Consider the following 23,769-nt stretch of genomic DNA (forward strand, 5'->3'; position numbering starts at 1 on the left):
ATTCAAGGCTGAGCATGAAAATGTACAGCAGTCACAGGTGAGTGCAGAATAGGTGTCCTAGACGCATATGGCATCCACTGCTGTTGTATTAGAGCCTTCTCTGTCATTTCATACCTATGACCACATGGGGGAGACTTATGACCAGTTAGTTGACAGAAGAGGAAAACTCAAGCTGGGTTCATAGATGGGTTGGCTTGATATGTGAGTTCAAAAGGAAACTGGAAAGCAGCTACATTATACAGCCTTACTTAGGTAACCTTGAAAGATACTGGTAAGGGCATATCCACCCAACAGAGCTCCTAAACATTCACTTTTTTGTGTAAGAAGTGGCCCAAGGGGAAACTATATATGGATTCATGGACAGTGTTGTGTGGGCTGGGTGACTGGTTAAGGGTCTGGAGAAAAAGAATTGGAAGTTGGGGACAACGAGATCTGTGGTAAAAATTTGTAGGTCAATATACTGGAATAGGTACCAAGTGGGATGATCTTTGTATAAAGTGCTAATGCTAATGCCCACCACAGAGCATCCATGAAATATTTTAAAACCAAGTGGAATGACTCACACAGTGGACAATGGGCAGCACTTCATTGGCAAACCCAGTACTGGGTACAAGGACAAAATGGCCAAGATGGTGGAGTTGGAGGCCATACATGGGCCCAACAGTGTAGATTCTCTGACCAAAGCTGACTTAGCTCCTAGCAGCCACTGGATGTCTAACCTGCCAGCAAAAACACCAATGCTGAGCTTCCAATATGGCCCTTTTCATCAAGAAGCCCAATCAAGTTTACTATATTGAAACTCTTTCATCCTGGATGAGCCAGCAGTTCTTTCCTACAGGAATAGATTCATATTCTACATATAAGTTTGCCTTTTCTGCTCACAAGTGCCACCAGCAAGGGCTTCAGGAGTACTTGTTTCACTGACACAGGATCCCATATGGCATCACATCAAATGGGATTCACTTAGAAAAGGAAGTGCAGGGATCATGAGACCACCGGCTGACAGAGCCTTGGGACAGGCAGCTAAACGCACAGCTGAAGCACCAAGTTAGAGGTCACACTCTGTGAAGATGGGATGCCATTCAAGACCTTTATATGGCACTATGCTCCCAATAGGGAGGACACATGAGTCTAAAACCAAAGGGTGGAAACAGGAGTGGCCCCACTTATCATTCCTAAGAATCCCCTGGGAACATTGTGCTTCCTGTCCTTCCAAGTTTAGACTCTGCCAACGCTAGAGGTTATGGTCCCCAAAAGGGACACTCACCAGGGACACCAGAACTTATTCCATTAGATTATAAAGTATGGATGATGTCTGGGAACCTTGGAGTCCTTGCATCTAGGAACCAGCAGGAACAGGGAGGAGCCATGTCTTGGCAGTGGAGAAGGTAGGGCTGCTATTACATGCATTACACATAGGGAAGAGTATGTGTAGAACCCAGGTGATCCACGTGGGAGGTCTTGGTCCTCCTTTGCTCAACTGTGATTAAGACACTAGAGCAGTGTTTCTCAACCTTGGCTGCACATTAGAATCACCTGGGAATCTTTTTAAAATCCTGATTTCTGGGCCTCATCCTCCGGAAATTCTGTTTCTTTGTTACTAATGTTGTGGCCCCACCCCATAACAAAGAAACAGAATTTCCGGAGGATGAGGCCCAGAAATCAGGATTTTATTTTTATTTTTATTTTTTTAAAATATATTTTATTGATTTTTTACAGAGAGGAAGGGAGAGAGATAGTTAGAAACATCGATGAGAGAGAAACATCGATCAGCTGCCTCCTGCACATCTCCTACTGGGGATGTGTCCGCAACCCAGGTACATGCCCTTGACTGGAATCGAACCTGGGACCCTTCAGTCCATAGGCCGACACTCTATCCACTGAGCCAAACCGGTTTCAGCTAGAAATCAGGATTTTAAAAAGATTCCCAGGTGATTCTAATGTGCAGCCAAGGTTGAGAACCACTGCCTTATAATGTTTTTCTCAATACCAATTAGGAAAGGTGATTAATGCAATTTCAGATATCAGAGACAGGATTATACTTTCACTACCTTATCTTAGGGCCTTTGTTTAGACATTGTAATATCATTTTGATCCATTACTTTATAGACATCATAGTAACTGGTCCTAGTGAGCAGGAAATGGTAAGTACCCTTAAGCCTTAGTAAGATGAGTGCTGGATGGTAAGAGATGAAAAATCAGGGGCCTGCCATTTTGGCAAAGTTCTAGTTGATCAGTCTGTGGAATGTCACAGTATCCTTTCTATAAAGTAGAAGACAAGTAACTACCCATTACACTGCCTACAACTAAGTCACAAGGCTTAGATTGTTTGGATTTTTGTATACAACCGTATTTGGGGGTGCTACTCCAGTCTATTTACTGAGGAAGTCACAGGCTGTTAGTTTCAATTGATACCTGGACAATAGGTTTCAATGATGCTTAAAGTGCCTTTGCAATTAAGTATAATGGGTGGCCTCACTATAAAGCCCCATTATGGCAGATTTCCAGGGCCTTGACACAAAGCCTTGACTCCTTCTAACTCACTCTCCGTTTGAGAAACATCTGACCTACTACTCAGTCCTGGCAGAGACCTAACTCCTACCCATGGGATACCAAGTACTATACAACTCAAACTGCCAACATATACTGGGTGCTGTCTGATCACTATCAGCCAGAAGGAACACACCTAATGGATAGCGGAAAGCCTACCTCCTGAAGATGCTCTTGTAGTGCCATTTCTCCCACAGCCACAGTATATCAGCCTGGAAACCCAAAGGGTGGAATGGCCCTTCTTAAAGGAATTTTTGCTTCCCATCCTATGACTTCGGCCTCTGCTATCCCAAGATATGATAATGGTTTCTTTGAACGAGTGAGACTCATCTGAACCAGCAAGCAACGATGGGGTTACTGTACTGGTTGGTGCAATTGATCCCAATTACCGAGGGGAAATGGGTGGCTGGCACTCCGTGAGGACAGGAAAATCTGTTCCAGTAACCTGTTCCATGGGCACCTCTTGGTGCTTAGTTCTTCCTTGTTGTAAAATAAAAAGTTCTCCAAAAACAAGATTAAGGTCTCAAATCTTTCAGAAAGAAAAAGTTTAGGTCACCCACCCAGCCAACGTGTTCGCTCACTGAAGAGTCAGAAACAGGGACCAGGTGATGGAAGTAGAAGGTGATGAACACCAAATGGAGCCTTATGATCACTTATGGAAGCAGGGATGTAGCACTTTTTACTTTAATGCTTGCCTTGCACACCCCCCTTCCAGTTGCCTATTTTGTATGACACGTTGGGGTGCATGAACTGTACAAATCAGTCCTGAAGGATAGTCTGCACCATTGAAATATGACATCCGGGGGGTCTTGGAGAGAGGGTGAAAAGTACTTGCCTCACACCGGGCAGGTGCAATAAATTACATTCTGGTAAATAAATTTGGGTGAGAACAAATGCTTAGTAGTCCAGGGGTGGGCTGTGCTGGCCACCTGCCTGTGTGTTTCCTGTTCAACTCAGCCTGTCTGCTCTACCCAAGCTGCCAGCTGTTGCAAGGATTTCAGCTTCAGCAAATCAGGTAAAAGAACTCAGGGGGGAAAGGGGGAAGGTTCTAAATAGTGACCTTAGCCCTAGGCAGTTTGGCTCAGTGGATAGAGTGTCAGCCCCCTAACTGAAGGATCCTGGGTTCAATTATGGTCAAGGGCTCATACCTCAGTTGTATGCTTGATCCCCAGCATACAGGGGAGGCAAGCAATCAATGTGCCTCTCTCACTTTGATGTCTCTCTCTCTGTCTCTCTCCTTCCTTCTACTCTCTCTAAACAATATCTTCAGGTGAGGATTAACCCCTAGAGTGCCGGGGAGCGCAATCGCGCTCCTCCTGCAGTGTCCAGTTCTAAGTCTGCTTTTATTAGTGATGATGATATTGCTAAATATGTCAATTCTTGCTGTGAAGATGACGATTTTGTGGAAGATATTGAATATGTAACTTCATTTACTTGCGATTCATAATTTTTTTCCTAAACTGCTGTAAAATCAGCAAAAATGCCTTGGCAATTTTAGCATAGTTCCTAGGATATTGGTTGGCACTCAAAGGTTAACCATCATAATTTAAAAAAAAAAAAACAGTGATCTTCTAGCAGTGTCAGCTAATATAAAAGAAAATGCAGACACGGACCAGTGTTACAGGCTGCCACTCTGTACTATCACCAAAATAAGAAGTGATTTAGAAAAACAAATTTTTTAAAATATATTTTTATTGATTTTAGAGAGGAAGGGGGGGAGAGAGAGAGAGAGAGAGAGAAATATCAATGATGAGAGAGAATCATTGATTGGCTGCCTCCTGTACACCCCCTACTGGGGATCAAGCCCACAACCTGGGCATTTGGAATCGAACCTGGGACCCTTCAGTCTGAAGGCTGACTCTCTATCCACTGAGCCAAACCGGCTAGGGGTAAAAAAAGGTTTTGTATTAAAACCTAAGCCCAGCAGAATAAATGTCATGTTCAAAGGTCCTAAAAACTCACTGAGATGCTTGTAAATATACCTGTGTAGATTTCTAGGTAAAGAATAATTGGCTAGATTTCACGTGGTACAAGTGAGCATCAGTAAAAGGTAAAAAGATCATAGTCATGAGAAGTAGTATAGAGTGGCTACTTCGTACAGAAGTAAATGAGAAACCAAGATGAAGCAACAGGCAGGTGTCTTACTAGGTGAAGAGTACTTTGAGTTCCATTGAAAATTTCTGACTTAAAGCAATTTAACATAAATTCTAAGTCTATGTTTTTTTGGGTTTTTTCCCCCCCAGTAATAAAAGCAAACTGGATAAAACTAAAAAACAACACAAGGGCTATTCACAAATAAAATAGTGTTTTAATTATATTCTCTGTTTTTCTTTTGTATTTTTATTTTTAAACCAAGTTTCTATCTGTACACTTTAAGAAAATAAAACACCAGGGAGCCATTCTCTGCTTACCCTTTTTGGAGGCAGGCAGGGTGGCTCTGCCAACATGCAAAGAAACGGGCAGGTGCCGAGGCTCCTGAGCACACACATTACCTCATGAAGGTAAGGAGCTAAAAGATATTGAAATTACATAAAAAATATTCTATTTGGCTTTGTAGCAATACACAAAGGTGAGAATAATTAATGGCACTCTGAGGCTGGCATCTCAGGCACGTGAGGAGACTGGCACTGCTCAGTATGCCACGCCACACCACACAGCAAGCTTTCCTTAGAAAAAGGAAAAAACGAGTCTTTTCCTCAAGCAGAACTGCCACTGGTAAGAGCCACAGGACTTTATTCATTATTTATTCTTCTGACGGCAGGATTTCTTTGAGGTGGAATCTAAATAAAAATAAGAATGATGTAGCAGTTTGTTAGACGACTTCACATGTCTTTTAAGAATAATTCTGAAACACTAACACTGAATTAATATCTTAATTTTGGTAAAAATATGAATAATTCAAATATATAGTGGTTTAAATTACAATGATTAAAAAAACACTGGAAAAAGTATATCCAGTGAAACAATCTATGCGTTTTCCAGAAGTGTAAAAAGGAGGACCACAAGGCCCAGCTAGTGATTAAGTCAAACTGATCTGGACACTTCTTGATCAAGTACACTGTTGACTTACAATCATTCTTCTAATACTATTAATGACAGCTTATAATTAGGACTGAAACCAACAATTACTAAGCTGAATGCTAATAATCTTTCCCACATTATTTTACATTCCTAGGGTAATTTACATTATAAAAAAGAATGAGGACTTTCACCTGGTGGTAGCCCCACTAGTCTTTGCTGGATCATTTCTAAATGATGAATATATTCTGTCAAAGAACGTTCCGGATCTTGAGAAGCAGTCAGGGATCTTTCTGACCTTGAATTTGGAGATGGATTGGACCTTCAGACAAACAAACCCAGAAACAAACAAAACAAGAGTTGAACACAATAGGATGGTGAATGCAGTAAGCACATAAATAAGAAGTGGTGCTGGGTCCTCTGACTGGACACGTTATGGAAAATGAGGTAAACTAGATGGCTGTTTCCTTTATATCTTTTTTTATCGCAAAAGAAAAAAGGATTGCTAAAAAGTGATACACAGTGCTTTAAAAACCAACTTCTGTATGTCTCAGAGCTACAATGAGGAAAAACTACCGCATATTATTTTATTCACTAAATCTGCATAGATATGTATCCGCATCCCTCAGACCCATCTTTGTGTCAACATGGGTGTGTCAGCTGCCCTTCTTCCTAGTCTCCCGCTGGGACCAGGGAGCTCCACTGTCACTCCCAGCGTACTCTTCACATCTTACCCTTGTCATCCATACAGAAGCAGCCTTGGCCACCATTTATTCTCCCAGTAAATATTACCACAACCCGTGCACTGGGCAAAATGCCCTCTCTGAAAAAAAATAAAAAAGGGGGCGGGGGGAGGTCCCAGGCCCTCAGGGACTCACAGTGGTACACTCCCAGTCTTGCTCTGGGGCCCAGCTAAAGGCAAACTTTCAAAATAAATTTCTTTGAGGAACCACATACACTGGTGGTGCGTGGTTAGCAGAGGTGATCAGAATTAGATGATGCACAGTGGTGCCTTATGTTTTTATGTATTGTTTCTCCTGTCAGGGGAACCTTTTCACTTTAATTTTAAACTAAATTATACTCTATAAAATTGAAAAGGTTTTTTCCCAAATAACTGATCTATAATATTGTCACTGTAACATCTCAATTGTCACCAGAGTAATAAGTATAAAAATACATTATGGGTGCAATAAACCCAAATTCTTCAGAAAAAAGATTGAGTTAAGCCAACCAAGGCCTTGCATGTGTGTGTGCGCCTCTGTGTAGGGGTGTTTCCCAGGTACATGTAAACCCCCTTACACACACACACACACACACACACACACACACACACACACACCTGGGTACCCATACAAATCTGCCCAGAGACCCTGCCATGCATGGCCACTTGTCTCTGCACATTGGACCTCTACTGATGGTCAGGTCATGCCTAACCCTTACAATGAAAAAAGTCTGAAAGCACCACATCTCACCTTTCCCTCCTGCGTGGGGAGGCTTTTGGCACAGGGTCCCGGGTGTGGCTGAAAGATACGTCCCGGGTTGGTGGGGATTCACTGGTTTCAGGTGGGGATTCGCTGGTATCAGGTAGGGATTCACTGGTTTCTGGTGGAGTCATCTGTTGCCGTGGCACCAGGAATCCTTCCCCCAGAATTATTCAACAACAAAGGGATTATGAAAAATGACAAATGCATTTTAGTAGGAAGGCCCATCTACCAAAATTTAAAATATATAAGCTTTAAGAGTTTGCATGGCAATTTCAAAACATTTTTAGAGTACCCAAGTTATAAAAATTATATTTTAAAAAGCTCTATAATATCTATAATATTGTCACTGTAACATCTCAATTGTCACCAGAGTAATAAGTATAAAAAGTAGGAACATGAGTGTTGATCACCTTATAGCCTAACCCAGCCGTGGGCAAACTACGGCCCGCGGGCCGGATCCGGCCCGTTTGAAATGAATAAAACTAAAAAAAAAAAAAGACCGCACCCTTTTATGTAATGATGTTTACTTTGAATTTATATTAGTTCACACAAACACTCCATCCATGCTTTTGTTCCGGCCCTCCGGTCCAGTTTAAGAACCCATTGTGGCCCTCGAGTCAAAAAGTTTGCCCACCCCTGGCCTAACCCCTGGCATCCGTATGAGCAGCACCCTGGAGAGGCGCTCAGTGCAATGGGGAGCTTGGGCTGCGGGCTCTCCTCTACTCAAGTGAGGAGTGGGCTCAGGAGGCAGGGGCAGAAACCCTGGAGAATACCAGCCTTGGAGAGGGGCAAACTTTTCTGAAGGCTGACTAGGCATTTTGATTTCAAGAAGTAACAATTGACAGGTGAAAATCAAAACTGACTGGCACCAATTTCCACCACCCCTCCAAGCGGCCACAACCCTGTGCTGAGGGGGAGGAGATTGTCCGCCAATGTTTCCCCAGGGCAGTGACCTGTCAAAGGCCTGCAGTTGGTGGCCAGTGTGCATCCTTCAGACTGGGGGCAACAGCAGAGAACCTTAGACACAAGACCTGACTGAGAAAGTAAGCATGGTGCTCTCAGAGCAAAGATGCGGCAGTCTGAAGAACTCCACTTCATTTTGGAGAAGTGACCTTTTAATTAAAAACTAGAGGCCCAGTGCGTGAAATTCAAGCACGGTAGGGTCCCTAGGCCTGGCTGGCGATCAGGGCTGATTGGGGCCTTCCAGCTGACGGCCAGGGCCTCCTTTCGTTCCACACCACCCCCTGGTGGTCAACGCATGTCATAGCAAGCGATTGAACTCCTAGTCTCCCCATTGAACTCCCATGGGGACAATTTACATATTAGGCTTTTATATATATATATAGATAAGTTATTAGGTCCAGCTGGGGTGGTTCAATTCCTGATCAGGGTACATGCCCGGGTTGTGGGCTTCATCCCAGAAAGGGGGCAAGAGGCAACTGATCAATGATGCTTTTCATCGATGTTTCTCTCTCTATATCCTTCTCCCTTCTTCAAATCAATAAAAACATGTTTAAAAGATAAGTTATTAGTCAACATATTTGTCACTTCTATATTTTTCAATCATTACGCTCCTCTGAACCACTTTTACTCATTAGCATTAACTACATAAACATAAACACTACTTTCCTTCAAAAACCATTTTGCCTCTGCCAACTGCACTGACTGAATTTACCCATTTATTGGTGTGCTTCATTACATCCCCATTGAGCCCTGAAAATGACCAGATATTAATGAAATGTTACAGCAAGTGGAAGACAAGTTTGCAAAGGTGAGGTTAAGGAGTCTCTGCAGGCCCACCTGGGTGAGGCGCTCTGCTTTGCACCAAAGCTCCTTTCCGATCTACTTCTTGCCATTTCTTAACCAAAAAACGTAATCTACAAAAAAAGATATGAAACATTGAAAACTAGAGGACAACAGCAGTGACAAAAGCAATGAAAATCCAGATGTGACCAACAGCTGAAAGGGTTTTGGCGGCCAATTTCCCCAGGGCAGCAGATACTGCACATTGACAGGGTAGCTACTTCCAATCCTGTGCACAGGGCCCCTTCCCCACCCACTCCCAGTCCCACCCAGCTGCCGTGGAGGCCCTGCCTTGCCCCAACCCTGCCCACTCCCAGACACCCAGCTTGGGGTCTCCCAGACTCCAGTTCAGAATCAATCTGCAACACCTGCTCCTTCCACTACCAAGACCACAAGCCAGTGGGTGGGGTGTTGGGGTGACTGGAGGACGGTGGTGTAGGCGTTAAAAATGCTGCTGCTCGCCCTGGCCAGTGTACTTCAGTGGTTGGAGTGATATCCTCTATTACTGAAAGGATGCAGATTGGACTCCCTGTCAAGGCACACACCTAGGTTGCAGGTTGGATCCCCAGTTGTGGCACATACAGAAGGCAACTGATTTTTGTTCTCTCTCACATCAATGTTTTCCTCTCTCTCTCCCTCCCTTCTCCTCTCTCCAAAATCAATAAGCATACTCTCAGGTGAGGATTAAAAAAAAATGCTGTTCCACTTAGATGATCTTCCCTCCTGGACAGGAAGGCTGGAGGCGGGGTTTGGATCTGTTTACCTGCCTCCATCCAGTGTCTAACCTGCTATCTGGCATGGCTGTGGTCAGAACTCAGAGGTGAGGGGACTAAGCCTCCCTCCCCACCCTGTGTGGGACTTCCACCCATTCTGTAGCACAGTCTGGAACCAAACAGCCTGTCCTACAGACAAAGACCAGCATGGACTGGACAGGGCACCTCTACAGGAGTCACAGAGCCGCACAGTTCTTAGTGGGATAACCATTTTTAGAAATTCAGCAAAATTAAAAATTATAAAATAAAATGGATCTCATCACTATTAATTTTGAAATGATCAAAATCCCCAATCACACTAGGGAGTCACAGCCCTGCTCTAACAATGACACCCTGTGCACATAGTGGTTGGGGAGAATGAGCAATACCTCTGGCTGGGGGTTGGGCAGGGCTGGGCTAAGCAGACACACAGTGGAGGGTGAAGATGGAGGGGCCCTTGCACCCTGTAGTAGGCTCTTCCTCCCCTGCCCAATCCACAGGCAAAGACTGGAGAGTGCCTGTGCCATAAATGGCCACCACCCTGGGTGGATCACAGATATGTTCTTATGCTCTTGGCCCCTATTATGTAACACATTAAATTTGACTAAAATATAGGAAACAAATGTGAAGTGAAATGCAGGTTTAAACTTGATCAGACATGCCGGTCATCAAAAGCAACCCTGGCAAGAGACCCATTAAGGGGCAAGGCATTGTTTTATTATAAAAAGGCACCCTTAAATCTTTTCTTTTTAGAAAGTAAGTTTTGCACATTATGATTTCCTGAAGACAAGTGTCACCTGTATTTTTTTTAAGGTCAAGTGCCATTCATCTTAAAAGAGAATATATTTGTAGAGTGTCAGAGACTAAAACCACTGAAACGTGCCTCCCACTTGTGAAGACAGCAGTGGCACACGCCTCCTATTACCTTGAAATTGCAATCACCACCCTGACAGCTGTTCGGAACCTGGTGAAAGGCCGGGATGTGGTGATTTTCCTATCTGCTTTGGAAGGAAACACTCCTAAATGAGCGATCATGGAGAGCGTCTCTTGTTCAGAGTCCTGGAATCCACCGATCAAAAGTAAAAGATACTTTTTCTGATAAATCAGAGCTTTTCTAAAGCTCTCTGCTCTCAAATAATGCAGGTACAATTTTTCCATCTAAAAAAAAAAATTGGAAAATTTAATTATAGAACATCTGTCTTGCTGACAAATCTGTAAAACATGTTTGCACTGTTGTGCTTTAGAAAGAACCAGACCACTTTTCCTTCAGCAAATCATTACCCAAGTCAGCCATGTACATCTGTAATCGGAAACACCTTGCTGTTTGAAGTTCAGTTTTGTTTATTAGACAAAATGTAGGCCACAAGTCCTTTCCACAGCATCAAAGCGGCCCCCTGGAGGGCGCCGTGAATCTGACCACTAAGTCAGGTCCAAACTGGGGCCGGGTGGGGCGTTTCATCATGGGTTCATGGACCTTGAGGGTGGGAGGAACCCCTCAAAGTGTTGGTGCCCATATCCTAATTTTTCCTTCATGAGAGAACCTTTCACTTGTTCTACGTTGTCAAAAATGATGACCAGTGAATTTTTTCAGGTGGTAGAGACTTTACCTAATGACTCAAAGCATCACACATTTTGCCCCTACTCATGAGCACAGAAACGTGATGTCTACACAAAAGTAGGCCAAATTTCAGACAAGTTCATTGTCTTTAGCTTCCCTTATTTGTCATGACTTGGCCACTCAAACCACCATGTGGTCTTCTTACTGTGAACACACACACTTGCTGGCAATGATGCCCAGGCAGAGGAGGACCTCCAAGCCATGAACTGTTTTTACTAGTTAAAAGCATCCTGTGAAAGGGTGGAGGATGAACAGGCAGAGTACAGAGGATGTTTAAAGCAGTGAAATTAATCTGTATAATACTGTAATGGTGAACACATGTCATTACACATTTGTCCAGACCCAGAGGATGCACACCACCAGGACTGAGCCTGATGTAAGCTGTGGACTGTGGGTGATGATGACCTTATCAATATAGTTTCACGGATTTTAACAGATGTGCCATCTGGTGGGGACACTGACAGTGGGAAAGACTGAGTGTGTGGGGCAGGGTGTATATGAGAACTCTCTGCCCCTTCCCCTCAACTTTGCTGTGAAGCTAAACTGCTCTAAAGATATAAAGTCTTAAAAACAAACCAAGAGCAGCATCCCCCCGATGCCCCTATGCTGCCATAGGCATGGTCTTACCTTCACATTGCGGGTGTTTGCTTCCTCCCTGGAAGCTGAAGCGGACAGTCCTGGGTCTGCAAGTCCTGGTGAGCTCTGCAGGACGGTCCTGTCCCTCCTCCTGTCTGACCTCTGCAACAACCACAGAAAGTGCATTACAGAGCTGTTCTCATAAAAACATCATGAGAAAACTGGCCCCTCCCTACCCCAACTCCAGGAAAAAGGTCACGCCCAAACACTTTATTCCTTCCCCAGCTGTCCCCCAGGACCTCTGCAGGGTGAGGCCTGCCTTGGGCAGAGGAGAGCTGGGCCCCTGGGAGGCTGGGTACAGGTGTTCCCAACGCTAGGACACAGGCCACACCACCATCTCCCTTCAGTATCTTTTCAGCAGTGCTCAAGTTGTTATGTGACATTATTAACCAGATAATTAACACTTATGGGATGATTATTATATGCCATTTACTGAAGTATGATTGCATTAAAAACAAAAAATCAAATATTTGTAAAATAATCCCAAATTTGAAGCTTTAAGCATATTGAAAACCCTCTGGTCCTAGAAATTAGAAGGAAGATACAATATCTAGTTCTGCTATAGTAGCATCAAATTACAGGCCTGGAGACCTCGGCAAGCACCCTACACAGAAGCCACTTACACCAAGGGAAGGGCACCGCCAGAGCTCCAACAGGGAATATGCTAACAGAAGGAGGAGTCCACAGTGAGGGGAACAAAGGGGCCACCCACAACAGACATCGAGGCAAAAGAGAGCTAAAGTACTCCCAGGGCCATATGGGTAGTGGCCTCCCCACCCAGCAGTTTGGAAGAGGAATCAAAAGCCTGGTCATGCCACCTCACCACTGCAGGGCAGGGCTGAGAGGAGGGCAGGCCTGTGAGTGGAAAGCCTAAGTGGGTCCCACATACCCTACGAGGCAGGAAAGACCAGTGGTTTTCCTGGTTCTAAAGCACAGCTGGGTCGTTCCTAGAAAAGATGCTCTAGGAACACATGTCATCTTGGACATGAAGGAGAATACTCCACCATTCGCTTTCTGTCTACCTTTGGTTTTCTCATCAAGAATGTTCATTTCCGTCTGAATGCGCCCCTACCAGGGCGGAACAAGCCTGCATCAAGGACTTGCCCTTGACCGGGACTCAAACCTGTGGTCCTTTGGTGCACAGGCTGAGGCTCTGTCACTGAGCTACACCGGCCAGGGCTAAATAATGGGCATCTTTAAAATGACTTTAACCGGGGAGAACCAAGATGGCAGCATAGGTAAACACCGGAATTTGCTGCCTCGAACAACCACTTCAAAAATACAACTAAAAGACGGGAAAGGACATCATCCAGAACCACAGGAAGGCTGGCTGAGTGGAAATTCTACAACTAGAAGGAAAGAGAAAAGCATAGCGAGACTCAGAGGAGGCGCAGTGCGGAAGTAAAATACTAAGGGGCGGAGTGCATGGGGACCGGGCTGGCAGCTGAGGGCGCGGTTGTCGTTTTCAATCGGGAGGGAGTCTCAGGCTCTGAGCTCCAGTTCCGGGCGAGTCTCCAGGGACCCAGACTCATACGGGAGAAGCGGGACTGTCTGCCATCGGTCAGAACCCGAGGGCAGCTTTCTCTCCGAGGGGCTTGCAGTGATTACCAGGGCACTGAGAAGCACAGCCTCTGAAGGCAAGACTGAGAGCAGCCATAACTGCCAGCCCTGCCCTGTTGATCCTGTGGGACCTGCCCCGCCCAAGCCCTGCAGGGAGGCTTTTGCTGGATAGCCTCAGGCAAAGGCTAGATTAGCACCTCCTTAGAGATCCAGGAGCCAGGAAGCCCAGAGGTCAGAGTGGGACCATCCAGTTTGCAGCTCCATGGAACCATAAAAGACACACTCAGGGGGCAGACTCAGTGAGCACCAAAGCCCCATTGAAGCAAGTCTTGCCCCAGAGGGGTGTCTCCAGCACAGAAGTCCTCCCACTGCAGACACAGCTGATTCTCACAGACAATTGGCCTGGAGGTCAATTCCTCCCAGTGATACCTACAACAATCAAGGCTTAACTACAACAAGACTGTGCACAAAGCCCACAAGGGGGTGCACCAAGAGTGTCTACCTCAGGTAATTGGGACACTTAGCACAGAAAGGCACTCTATTGACACAGCGAAGCATAAAAAATGCCGAGACAAAGAAACAGGACACAAATGACAGAAATGGAGGAAAGCAAACTATTGGATATAGAGTTCAAAACCACACTTTTAAGGTCTTTAAAGAACTGTCTAGAAGCCACCGATAAATTTAGTAAGGCCCTCGAAAAGACTGGTGAGACCGCCGATAAATGTAGTGAGATCTTCAAGAAATCTAGTGAGACCCTAGATGTTGTGATAAAGAACCAACTAGAAATTAAGCATACACTGACTGAAATAAAGAATATTATACAGACTCCCAACAGCAGACCAGAGGATCGCAAGAATCAAGTCAAAGATTTGAAATATGAAGAAGCAAAAAACACCCAACCGGAAAAGCAAAATGAAAAAAGAATCCAAAAATACAAAGATAGTGTAAGGAGCCTCTGGGACAGCTTCAAGCATACCAACATCCGAATTATAGGGGTGCCAGAAGAAGAGAGAGAGCAAGATATTGAAAACCTATTTGAAGAAATAATGACAGAAAACTTCCCCTACCTGGTGAAAGAAATAGACTTACAAGTCCAGGAAGCGCAGAGAACCCCAAACAAAAGGAATCCAAAGAGGACCACACCAAGACACATCATAATTAAAATGCCAAGAGCAAAACACAAAGAGAGAATCTTAAAAGCAGCAAGAGAAAGAAAATCAGTTACCTACAAGGGAGTACCCATACGACTGTCAGCTGATTTCTCAACAGAAACTTTGCAGGTCAGAAGGGAGTGGCAAGAAATATTCAAAGTGATGAATACCAAGAACCTACAACTAAGACTACTTTATCCAGCAAAGCTATCATTCAGAAGTGAAGGCCAGATAAAGAGCTTCACAGATAAGAAAAAGCTAAAGTAGTTCATCACCACCAAACCAGTATTATATGAAATGCTGAAAGGTATCCTTTAAGAAGAAGAAGAAGAAAAAGGTAAAGATACAAATTATGAACAACAAATACACATCTATCAACAAGTGAATCTAAAAAACAAGTGAATAAATAATCTGATGAACAGTGTTAACTGGTGATTGTAATAGAATCAGGGACATAGAAAGGGAATGGACTGACTATTCTTGGGGCGGGGGAAGGAGTGTGGGGGTTGCGGGAAGAGATTGGACAATAATCGTGCACCTATGGATGAGGACAGTGGGTGGGGAGTGAGGGCAGAGGGTGGGGTGGGAACTGGGTGGAGGGGAGTTATGGTGGGAAAAAAGAGGAACCAATTTAATAATCTGAACAATAAAGATTTAATTAAAAAAAAAAAAAAAAGAATGTTCATTTCCACCATAGCCAGTTTGGCTCAGTGGATAGAGCATTGGGCGGTGTACTGAAGGGTCCCGGGGTCGATTCTGGTCAAGGGCATGTACCTCAGCTGCAGGTTCCTCCGTGGCCCGGGGCCCTGGTCAGGGTGCGTGCAGGAGGCAACCAATTGATGTGTTTCTCTCACATCGATGTTTCTCTCTGTCTTTCCCTCTCTCTTCCACTCTCTGAAAGATCAATGGAAAAATATCCTCAGGTGGGGATTAACAACAACAAAAAAGAATGTTCGTGTCCTAGTTTCTTTGTAAGCACTCTACTATTGACTGCATTTTAGTCCACACAGGCCCTTAGTCCACAACGGGGTGCCCTACACAAGGAACCTTGAAACACTTCCTGAGTTAAGTCCCAGAGAAGCAGTTGGGGCAGCCATCCTGGACAACACCGTGGCATGGTTAATATAGACGGTAAACACCCTGGGCTTTTATATAGAGAAACGAAACTTATGTCCACACACACCCTGTACACAGTGTTTATAGGAAAATTATTTTTAACAGTCAGAAACTGCAAACAACCCATATATTCTTCACTAGGTGAATGGTTAAGTTGCGGCACATGCATGCCTCGAATGCAGCTTGGCAATGAGGAAGAATAAGCTATTGAGATCAACACCCAGGTGGACCTCAAATGCACCATGAAGCCAGTGAAGAGCCTTCAGAAACAACAGTTCCAACTTACAAGACATCCAAGGAAAGAAAACCATAGGGAAAGGGGCAGAGCACAAGTGAAAACTCAGGTGACATCACACTAGTATGGTGCAGATTTTAACATATGTACATTACAAAATAATTTGCACGAACTTTTCATTGTCAAAAAAGTGAAGAAAATCACATACACACCAAAAAAACCCACCTAAAATATAAAGAAGAAAAAAATTAGGCATTCCAAAAATGAACTACACAAATCAGGAAAATCATAAATTTTTTTCCTTAGTTACAAGTGAAATAAAATTCTAATTTCATCAGATTATTTATTACATTCTTAAGTCAAAATTTCCGTTCGTTGACATGTATCAAACACCATCTTGGCCACGTATGACAGTATGTGTACATGTGTCTGCCCTGTGAACAAGGCAGATAACCCGTTAAAATGTTAAATAAGATACTCTGGCCGTTAGGAAGGAAGGAGCCCAGAGAAGCTAACTATAAAGAAATGACACTGCCCCAGCTAGCCAGCCATAAGGAAGCCCAGCTCCCTTCACCCTTCAACCCCTGTAGGAGTGTGAGTGACATACACTGAGCGCACAGCCCTTCAGCAGGTGATGCTTGAGAGTCTTCTCCAGCCGGGACGCTGCTCTGCACAGCTCTGCCTTCTCCTGGGTCACAGTGCTGAGAGCATTAGTAAGAGAATCATTTTCTTTCAGCAACACATCCACCAGCTGGACCTGGACCTCTGCTGTCATTTTTTTCTTGAGAAGAAGAAAGCAAAAATAAATATATAGGATTTGTAAAAAGGTATGCACACTATTTGTGTGTGTGTTTTTAAATTCTCACCAGAGGGTATTTTCTCCATTGACTTCTAGAGAATAGAAGGCGGGGGGAAGAAACATTGACATGAGAGAGACACATCGATTGTTTGCCTCCCGAAAGTGCTTCTACTGGGGCTGGGGAACCTGCAACCAAGGTATGTGCCCTTGACCAGAAATCGAACCCAAGACCCTTTGGTCTGAAGGCCAAAGCTCAAATCACTGAGTCAAACTGGCCAGGGCTATTTGTGCTTTTTATTGTTGGTTATTTTTAGGTATTATTTTAAATGTTTCTTCGGTTCTGTGGGAAGCCTGTGGAGCTGGAAAGAGTTGTCCATTTGTGGGACAGGAAATAATAAAAGTTTTCAAATCACATTTCTTTCCGATCCTCTATGAAACAGACTTGACACAAAATGGAGCTATGTGACCCGAACAGGCCTGTCACAGACACAATGTTCTTTGACACCACAAACAGGCAGCACCCAAGGTGACCACGGAACATCATGTGCTCATCCCTGAAGCCCAATGAGTAAGTCCCTTAAAACAGGTGCATTATCTTTTCTCATAATCAGAGGAACCTTCAGCCTGCAGCGGGCCCAGAAGGCATGGTGCCCGACAGACAAGAGGGCAAGAACACACTGCACCCATCCACTGACCACGCTCAACGAGCAGGTCACAGGGAATAGGGTCAGAGGGCGAGTGGGTCAGAGGGTGAACAGGTCCAAGGGTGAGCGAGTCCACATGCATGCTGCTCTCAGGTAAATATCAAGATTTCATAATTATCAGAGAACGTTGATCAGTAATTAGTATCAGCAACTTGAAATGCCTTCGATGCAGCTGATGGGGAGTGCAGTGCTCCCCCAGGCAGGCTTAGAGACCCAAACTGCTCTGGCTCTCAACACAAATGCTCAAGGAGCAGGTTGGGCGGGAGCACGACAGACCACCAGGCTGAGAGGCACCAGAGAAAGCGCAAGTGAGCACCTGGCACCTCCCAGACACAGGAGAGGCACATGCTCACTCATCCAGACTGCCAACTTGAAAAACTAGAAGGAGGCAATGAGGGAGGAACAACCAGTCACAATGAAAAAGAGACCAAGCCCCAGGTGGCCAGAGGAGGCAGACCATGGAAGCTGTCTCTCACCTGGAGGAGCTGGGTACTCACCTGGGGAGAGCCAGATGTGCTCAGCTGGGACTTGAGGTCTTCTAAAGTCCGAAATAAAGATGTCACTGCTTTCTCATTTGATGATGTCCAATCATTAACTGTCCTATAAAAATAAACATTTAAAAGGTTCATATGGATTCCAACCGACTGTCAACCAACGCCACAAAGATGAGCTTGTGAGCAAGCTCACATAGACCACCGGTAGCATGCTTGCCAAGCATTTCATCAAGCCATGTTCTGTCCACAAAGGTGGCTGCTGGGAGCCCCTCTAGTGATGGTGGCAGCCATGAGGCAGTGCAACCCTGAAGTGGACAGTCTGTAAAGCTCAAAAACCTCCAGCCAATGACCACTGGGGCTCCCTCAGCACTTCTGCCTCCTATTGCTGCTTTCTGCCGGGATCTTGTCCATTACTAGAATAGTGTCCTAAACAAACCTTTGGTGTTCTATCAATTAAACCCAACCATAGACAGGAGAACTGTGTTTACTTGGTTTCTGTGCATACAGAGAAGGGCAAATGTCAATATTAACTATTCTGTTCAAACAAAACACCTCAGTCTTGGCTAGTCAACCATGAAACAAATTTTGGTAGCATGAATGGCAGCCCCAGAGCCTCAGGTAAGACAGACACAGCAGATACTTGGCTCTTCCCAGTTCAGTGGGCTCAGGTGGGAGCAGGCATCGGGTCTGGACTCTCTGGATGGTGAATAATTATAAAGGGGTGTGGGACGAGCCAATATAAAAGAAACCTTAATTTTCTGTCATATTAGAATGCAGGAGAGTGCTGTCCATAACTCATTTTTAGGTATTATTTTAAATGTTTTTGGGGTTCTGTGGGAAGCTTGTGGAGCTGGACGAGAAATAAGAGTCAGTTTCATTAAAACATAGGCCTAAAACTGCAGGCACACCTAAAGCTCAGAACTGTTCACAGTGAAAGGCGCAGGGTCACACAGAACTTGCTGGTTCTCCGTGACTGACCTGTCTACGGTCTGGTTGATGAAGCTGGTCAGCATCCCTGCCGCACAAAGCAGCTGCTGCCGAATCGAATCCAGCCCCTGCTGCTGCTCTCGGAGATGCTCCGACTCCGGGGACAGGTGCACCGCCTCTCTGGCCTCCAGCTCCCTCATCTTTCTCTGAAGCTGCTTGATCTTGTGCTCGTGGCGCTGACGCTGCAATTCCAACTCTCTCTGTTGTCAATGCAGAGCAGAAAAGACCATCACACACAGTCCAGAAACCTAGCTCTGCACTATGGGGCTCCGCCCAGTGTCGAACCCAGGGGCTGGGCTGCTCTTCCCTGCACGCCACCCACAATGGGACATCCACACTGGGCGCTCCACATGTGACATGGGGTCAGAACAGCTCCTGCCTCGGACAGCACAATCCCACACTGCAGAGTCTCGGGGCTGAGGTTTTGTGCTTATTTCTGAGAATGACCAGGCTTTACAGGCCCAAGGTAAGCACCAGATACAAAGAAGAGGGGCCAGGACACTGACATACACAGGATGAAGCCTCACAGGCCCGAATTCTAGTTCCCCATTATCAACATACATGTACTTGTACACATGAACACACAACATGCACAGACATAGAAGATGCACACGAGCATGCACACCATGAATCTGGGGGTGCCCTGGGATCTCACTAAGTGGGAAAAAAAAACCCTGATACAAAGCTCTCCACCAAGGAGGTGCTGAGAAGTCAGTCAGCAAGGATGCACTCACTGCCAAGCACGCAGGACCTGCGTCTCCACTGGGAGTGACCAGAGAGGGAAAAGGCAGTGTGGCGAGGAAAGCGCAGGGTGGAAGGGCCTCCTCATGGGGAAGAGAAGTCTGTATAACTGAAATGCGCAGACAAGAGCTTAATTCCACTTGCCTCCACTAAATAAGTGGGGACGCCTCCTGGCCACACTCTGACCACTCTCTGTCACACCTCCGAACTACTCCACTTTTCAAGATGTCTGGCGATAAAACACTACAACTACTGTAAAGGTTCCTCAATGGTATGTGAGTTGCAGCTTAGTAAAGCTGTTAAATTGGAATATGATTAATCCTTGTAGCATTTAGAAACCTAGAATTTTGTTCTTAGAAACACATGAATTTCTTAAGTACTTCATGGCAAGCTAACTACTATAAAGACCAGGCCATTAGTTTTCATTGTGCATTTAAAAAAACGTTCTATAATTTGCAAATACAGAAATTGTGACCGTTTTTTTCCCCTCCATGTTTTTAGAAATTATTTCTTAAAAGGCCAAAGTAAATGTCAATGCAAGAGAAACAAAGGCTTTTGGTTGACATAAAATGTATCTAAAGTTAAGGCCCATCCGAAAAATCAAAGAGATAACACTTCAAATCATCATGTTATTAAACCAAAGATACCACAAATAAATAAAGCTGTAGACCAATGTCCTGTATGGAGAGAGGCAAAATCCTTATCAAAATGCTAACAAACTGAATCCAGCATCATATAAAAAGAATTACACACCAAATTAAGTGGGATTCATCCCAAGGAATGCACGGATGGCTTGACATATGAAAAGCAATGCAAGCGGAAGCCGGTTTGGCTCAGTGGATGGAGCGTCGGCCTGCGGACTGAAGGGTCCCAGGTTCGATTCCAGTCAAGGGCATGTACCTGGGTTGCGGGCACATCCCCGGTGGGGGATGTGCAGGAGGCAGCTGATCGATGTCTCTCTCATCGATGTTTCTAACTCTCTATCTCTCTCTCTTCCTCTCTGTAAAAAATCAATAAAATATATTAAAAAAAAAAAAAAGCAATGCAAAACACCACATCAATAGAATAAAATGCAAAAGCCATAGCTCTTAAAAGACACCATGAAAAACAAATCCAATACTCTTATGATTAAAAATCATAAAGATTGCACAGCTGGTGCGGCTCAGTGGTTGAGCGTCGACTATGAACCAGAGGTCACGGTTCGATTCCTGGTCAGGGCACATGGCCGGGCAGGTTGTGGGCTGGATCCCCAGTGTGGGGTGTACAGGAGGCAGCCTATCAATGATTCTCTCTCATCATTGATGCTTCTCTCTCTCCTTCTTCCTTCCTCTCTGAAATCAATAAAAATGTGTTTTCAAAAAATAATAAAGATGAAAACAACTAGGATTAGAAGAGCATTTCCTCAGATAAAGGGCATCTAAAAAATCCCATCATACTTAAAAGTGAAAGACTGACTGCTTGCCCTACCATCAGGAACAAGGCACGATGTCCCCTCACCACCTCCATCAACGCTGCACCATTAGCTTTGGTCAGGGCAGTCAGGCAGCAAGAAGAAATAAAGACACAGGATAGAAAAGGAGGAAGTAAAACTATGCCTATGTTAAGAGGACATGATCGTGTACATGGAAAATCCCAAAGAATCCATTAAGAAATACTGGAACTAATGAACAAATGCAGCTAGGTTGAGGGAAACAAGATGATCATACAAAAGTCAAATGGACGGCTGTACACCAGTGGACAGTCTAAGTAAAACTAAAATTGTAATTCCATTACAGCAGCAATAAAAATAACAACATATTTAGGAATAAATTTAACAAAAGAAGTGCAAAGCTTATCATCTGAAAGTTATAAAACATTGTTGAAAGAAATAAAAGACCTAATTAAATGGAGAGACCTTCTAATTTCATGGGTGCAAAGACTGAACATGGTTAAGGTGACAATACTTCTCAAAGCGATCTACAGAGGTGGTACAATGCCTACTGGGATCCCAATAGTCTTTCTTACAGAAATGAAAAAACCAGTCCTTGAATTGTATGTAGAACTGCCAGGACCCCCAACATCTAAACCGTGAAAAAGAACAAAGCAAAAGGCTTCCAGCCTTGCCACAGAGTTGCAGCAGTTACTGCTTCCAGCATAGGACTGTACAGGCCAGCCAAACAGAAGGGACCAAAACAAGCCCCCATCCTGTGGGTCATCCTAACTCTACCAACTTAGCTGCTAAGTGCTATCATTGGCCAAGGGCGGCTCTCACCAGTTTCTCCTTGTCTCTCTGCCACTTCTTCCACTTGTCCGTGTCTGCCCGGCTCTGCCTTGTCTCCACTCTTCTGCTCATGTCCTTGAGTCCTTCTTGCTCTGCCAGCCTCGTGTGTAACTGCTCTAACTCTGCCTGCAGCTGTGCGGGCTTCTCCCTCTCCCTGTCCCGATCACAGCTCAGCTCTGATTTGGGGGTCCGCAGGGCCTGCACAGTGGACCTCAGCCTGGCACTCACCTCCTTCTCTCTCTCGAGCTCTGCACAGCGCCTCTGCACCTCAGCCTCCAGCTGCTGCTGGGTGCACATGGCATGCTGCTGCACTTTCTCCAGTGCTGCCTGCAGCTCCGCCACCCGGGTCGTCTCCTCCTTCAGCTTCCGCAGCAGAGCACGGTGTGCCTGTGTCTCCTGGTGAGCACAGGCCTCCTGTGCCCGCCGGCTCAGCTGCTCTGTCAGGACTCGCTCGTGCTGCAAGGCCTCAGACAGCTCCTGCGAACGGCCCTGTGCAGCCTCCAGGTTCCGGTGTAGCTTGGAGAGCCGGCTCCGCTCCTGCGCCAATAACGCCTCGCAGCGGGAGGACTCAATTTGCAACTCCTTCTGAAGGTTGTCCTTTGCTGTCTGCTCGTGTTTTAATGCTACACACAGTTGATTATTCTGAGCGTATTGCTTCTCCAAAGATATTCTTAACTCCTGGATCAGGGAAATATAAAATGGAAAAATTAAAACTGGAGAAAAGTATCTAAACAGTTTTTCCACCCAAGTTTCTGTTGCTATCCTTCGACCAGCAATTATACCTTTTGAAATTTACCCTGTGGATGAAAGAAGTATGTATGGCTGACCCTTTAACCACGTGGGTATTCGGAGCGCAGACCTCTCTCGAAGACAGAAATCTGCATGTAACCAGTTAGCACTCTGCATATGCCAATTCCCAATATGAAGTTGACCCTTAGAACAGTGGTCAACTGAAAGAATCCACATACGAATGGATGCACACAGTTCAAACCTGTGTTTTTCAAGGGTCAACTGTATAATAATTTTTGTTACCTTTTTGAGTAAACACACATACACATCTTGGGTTCATTCTCCCTTCCTCAGAACCACAACATTCAGGACACTAAGAGGACAGAACACACACACACAGTCTGAGCTGAACCACGGTCTGTGTTGTTGAGAGACAGCTTTGCCCTAACTGGGGAACTGATGGTCAGCTTGCCCAGGACTACGGAGCACCTGCTGGACACGTGGTCATCAAGCTGCCAAACAAAACACCGATTCACACATATGCTGTACATCTCGCACAGGAGCTGGGTCACTGCAATTTATCTGGTTGACACAGGCTTCTGAGGCTGTGCCTTATGTGGAAGGAGGCAGTGTCCACTCTGCAGAACCAAGCTCGCAGAGACGGTGGGGACCATGTGTGGTGCAGCGCTGGCATCACATGGTCATCACACCCTCTGTCACTGCAAAGCTGCTGAGTGTTTTACCTGAAGACACAACCCTACCTCACTGCCCTAAAACCCTGCCACCTGGGCTCACCATCCATAAAAAGAATCAGAAGCAGCATCAAAGAGAACGGCCTCCCAGCTCCCATCCCTGGCCCCCTTACCTCCAGGGCCTTGGAGTCCTGGCCCTCCCTCTGCAGGTGCTCCAGCTGCTCCTGCTCCAGCTGGCTCTGAAGGGCACGCTCCTTATTGCGCTCGCTCTCCAGCTCCTGAAGTGCGGCCTTCAGGTCGTTCTCCTTGCTGTCTAATACAGACCTGTGTGGGGAGAGAGGTAGTCAAACCCCACGTTGCACAACGCTCTGAAGGGACACAGTCCTACCCTCAGGGGCCGGAAGCTCCCAGGACGAGGCAGGTAGGCCCTGTTGCTT

At 45.3% G+C, this 23,769-nt stretch overlaps 1 protein-coding gene across 5 annotated transcripts in view; it reads right to left on the reverse strand.

Moving 5' to 3' along the window:
* Positions 1–4,838: 4,838 nt before the first annotated feature.
* Positions 4,839–23,769, reverse strand: part of PCNT (pericentrin) — a 90,733-nt gene continuing 71,802 nt past the window's right edge. For 4 of the 5 annotated variants that reach the window (XM_070407024.1, XM_070407026.1, XM_070407025.1 and 1 more), the window contains 11 exons: positions 23,506–23,656; positions 21,903–22,589; positions 18,902–19,110; positions 17,927–18,029; positions 16,534–16,707; positions 11,853–11,963; positions 10,533–10,765; positions 8,853–8,929; positions 7,041–7,206; positions 5,763–5,890; positions 4,839–5,330 (listed from right to left, as the gene is read on the reverse strand). In XM_070407024.1, coding sequence (XP_070263125.1) covers positions 5,290–5,330; positions 5,763–5,890; positions 7,041–7,206; positions 8,853–8,929; positions 10,533–10,765; positions 11,853–11,963; positions 16,534–16,707; positions 17,927–18,029; positions 18,902–19,110; positions 21,903–22,589; positions 23,506–23,656 — 2,080 coding nt within the window. In that variant the 3' untranslated portion in view covers positions 4,839–5,289. The remainder of the gene's footprint in view (positions 5,331–5,762; positions 5,891–7,040; positions 7,207–8,852; positions 8,930–10,532; positions 10,766–11,852; positions 11,964–16,533; positions 16,708–17,926; positions 18,030–18,901; positions 19,111–21,902; positions 22,590–23,505; positions 23,657–23,769) is intronic. The other variant, XM_070407027.1, reaches the window with a different exon arrangement.

Source organism: Myotis yumanensis, unplaced genomic scaffold, assembly GCF_028538775.1.
Source record: "Myotis yumanensis isolate MYYU_CA2020_CCGP unplaced genomic scaffold, mMyoYum1.0.hap1 SCAF_2, whole genome shotgun sequence".
In the NCBI taxonomy this organism is placed as follows: domain Eukaryota; kingdom Metazoa; phylum Chordata; class Mammalia; order Chiroptera; family Vespertilionidae; genus Myotis; species Myotis yumanensis.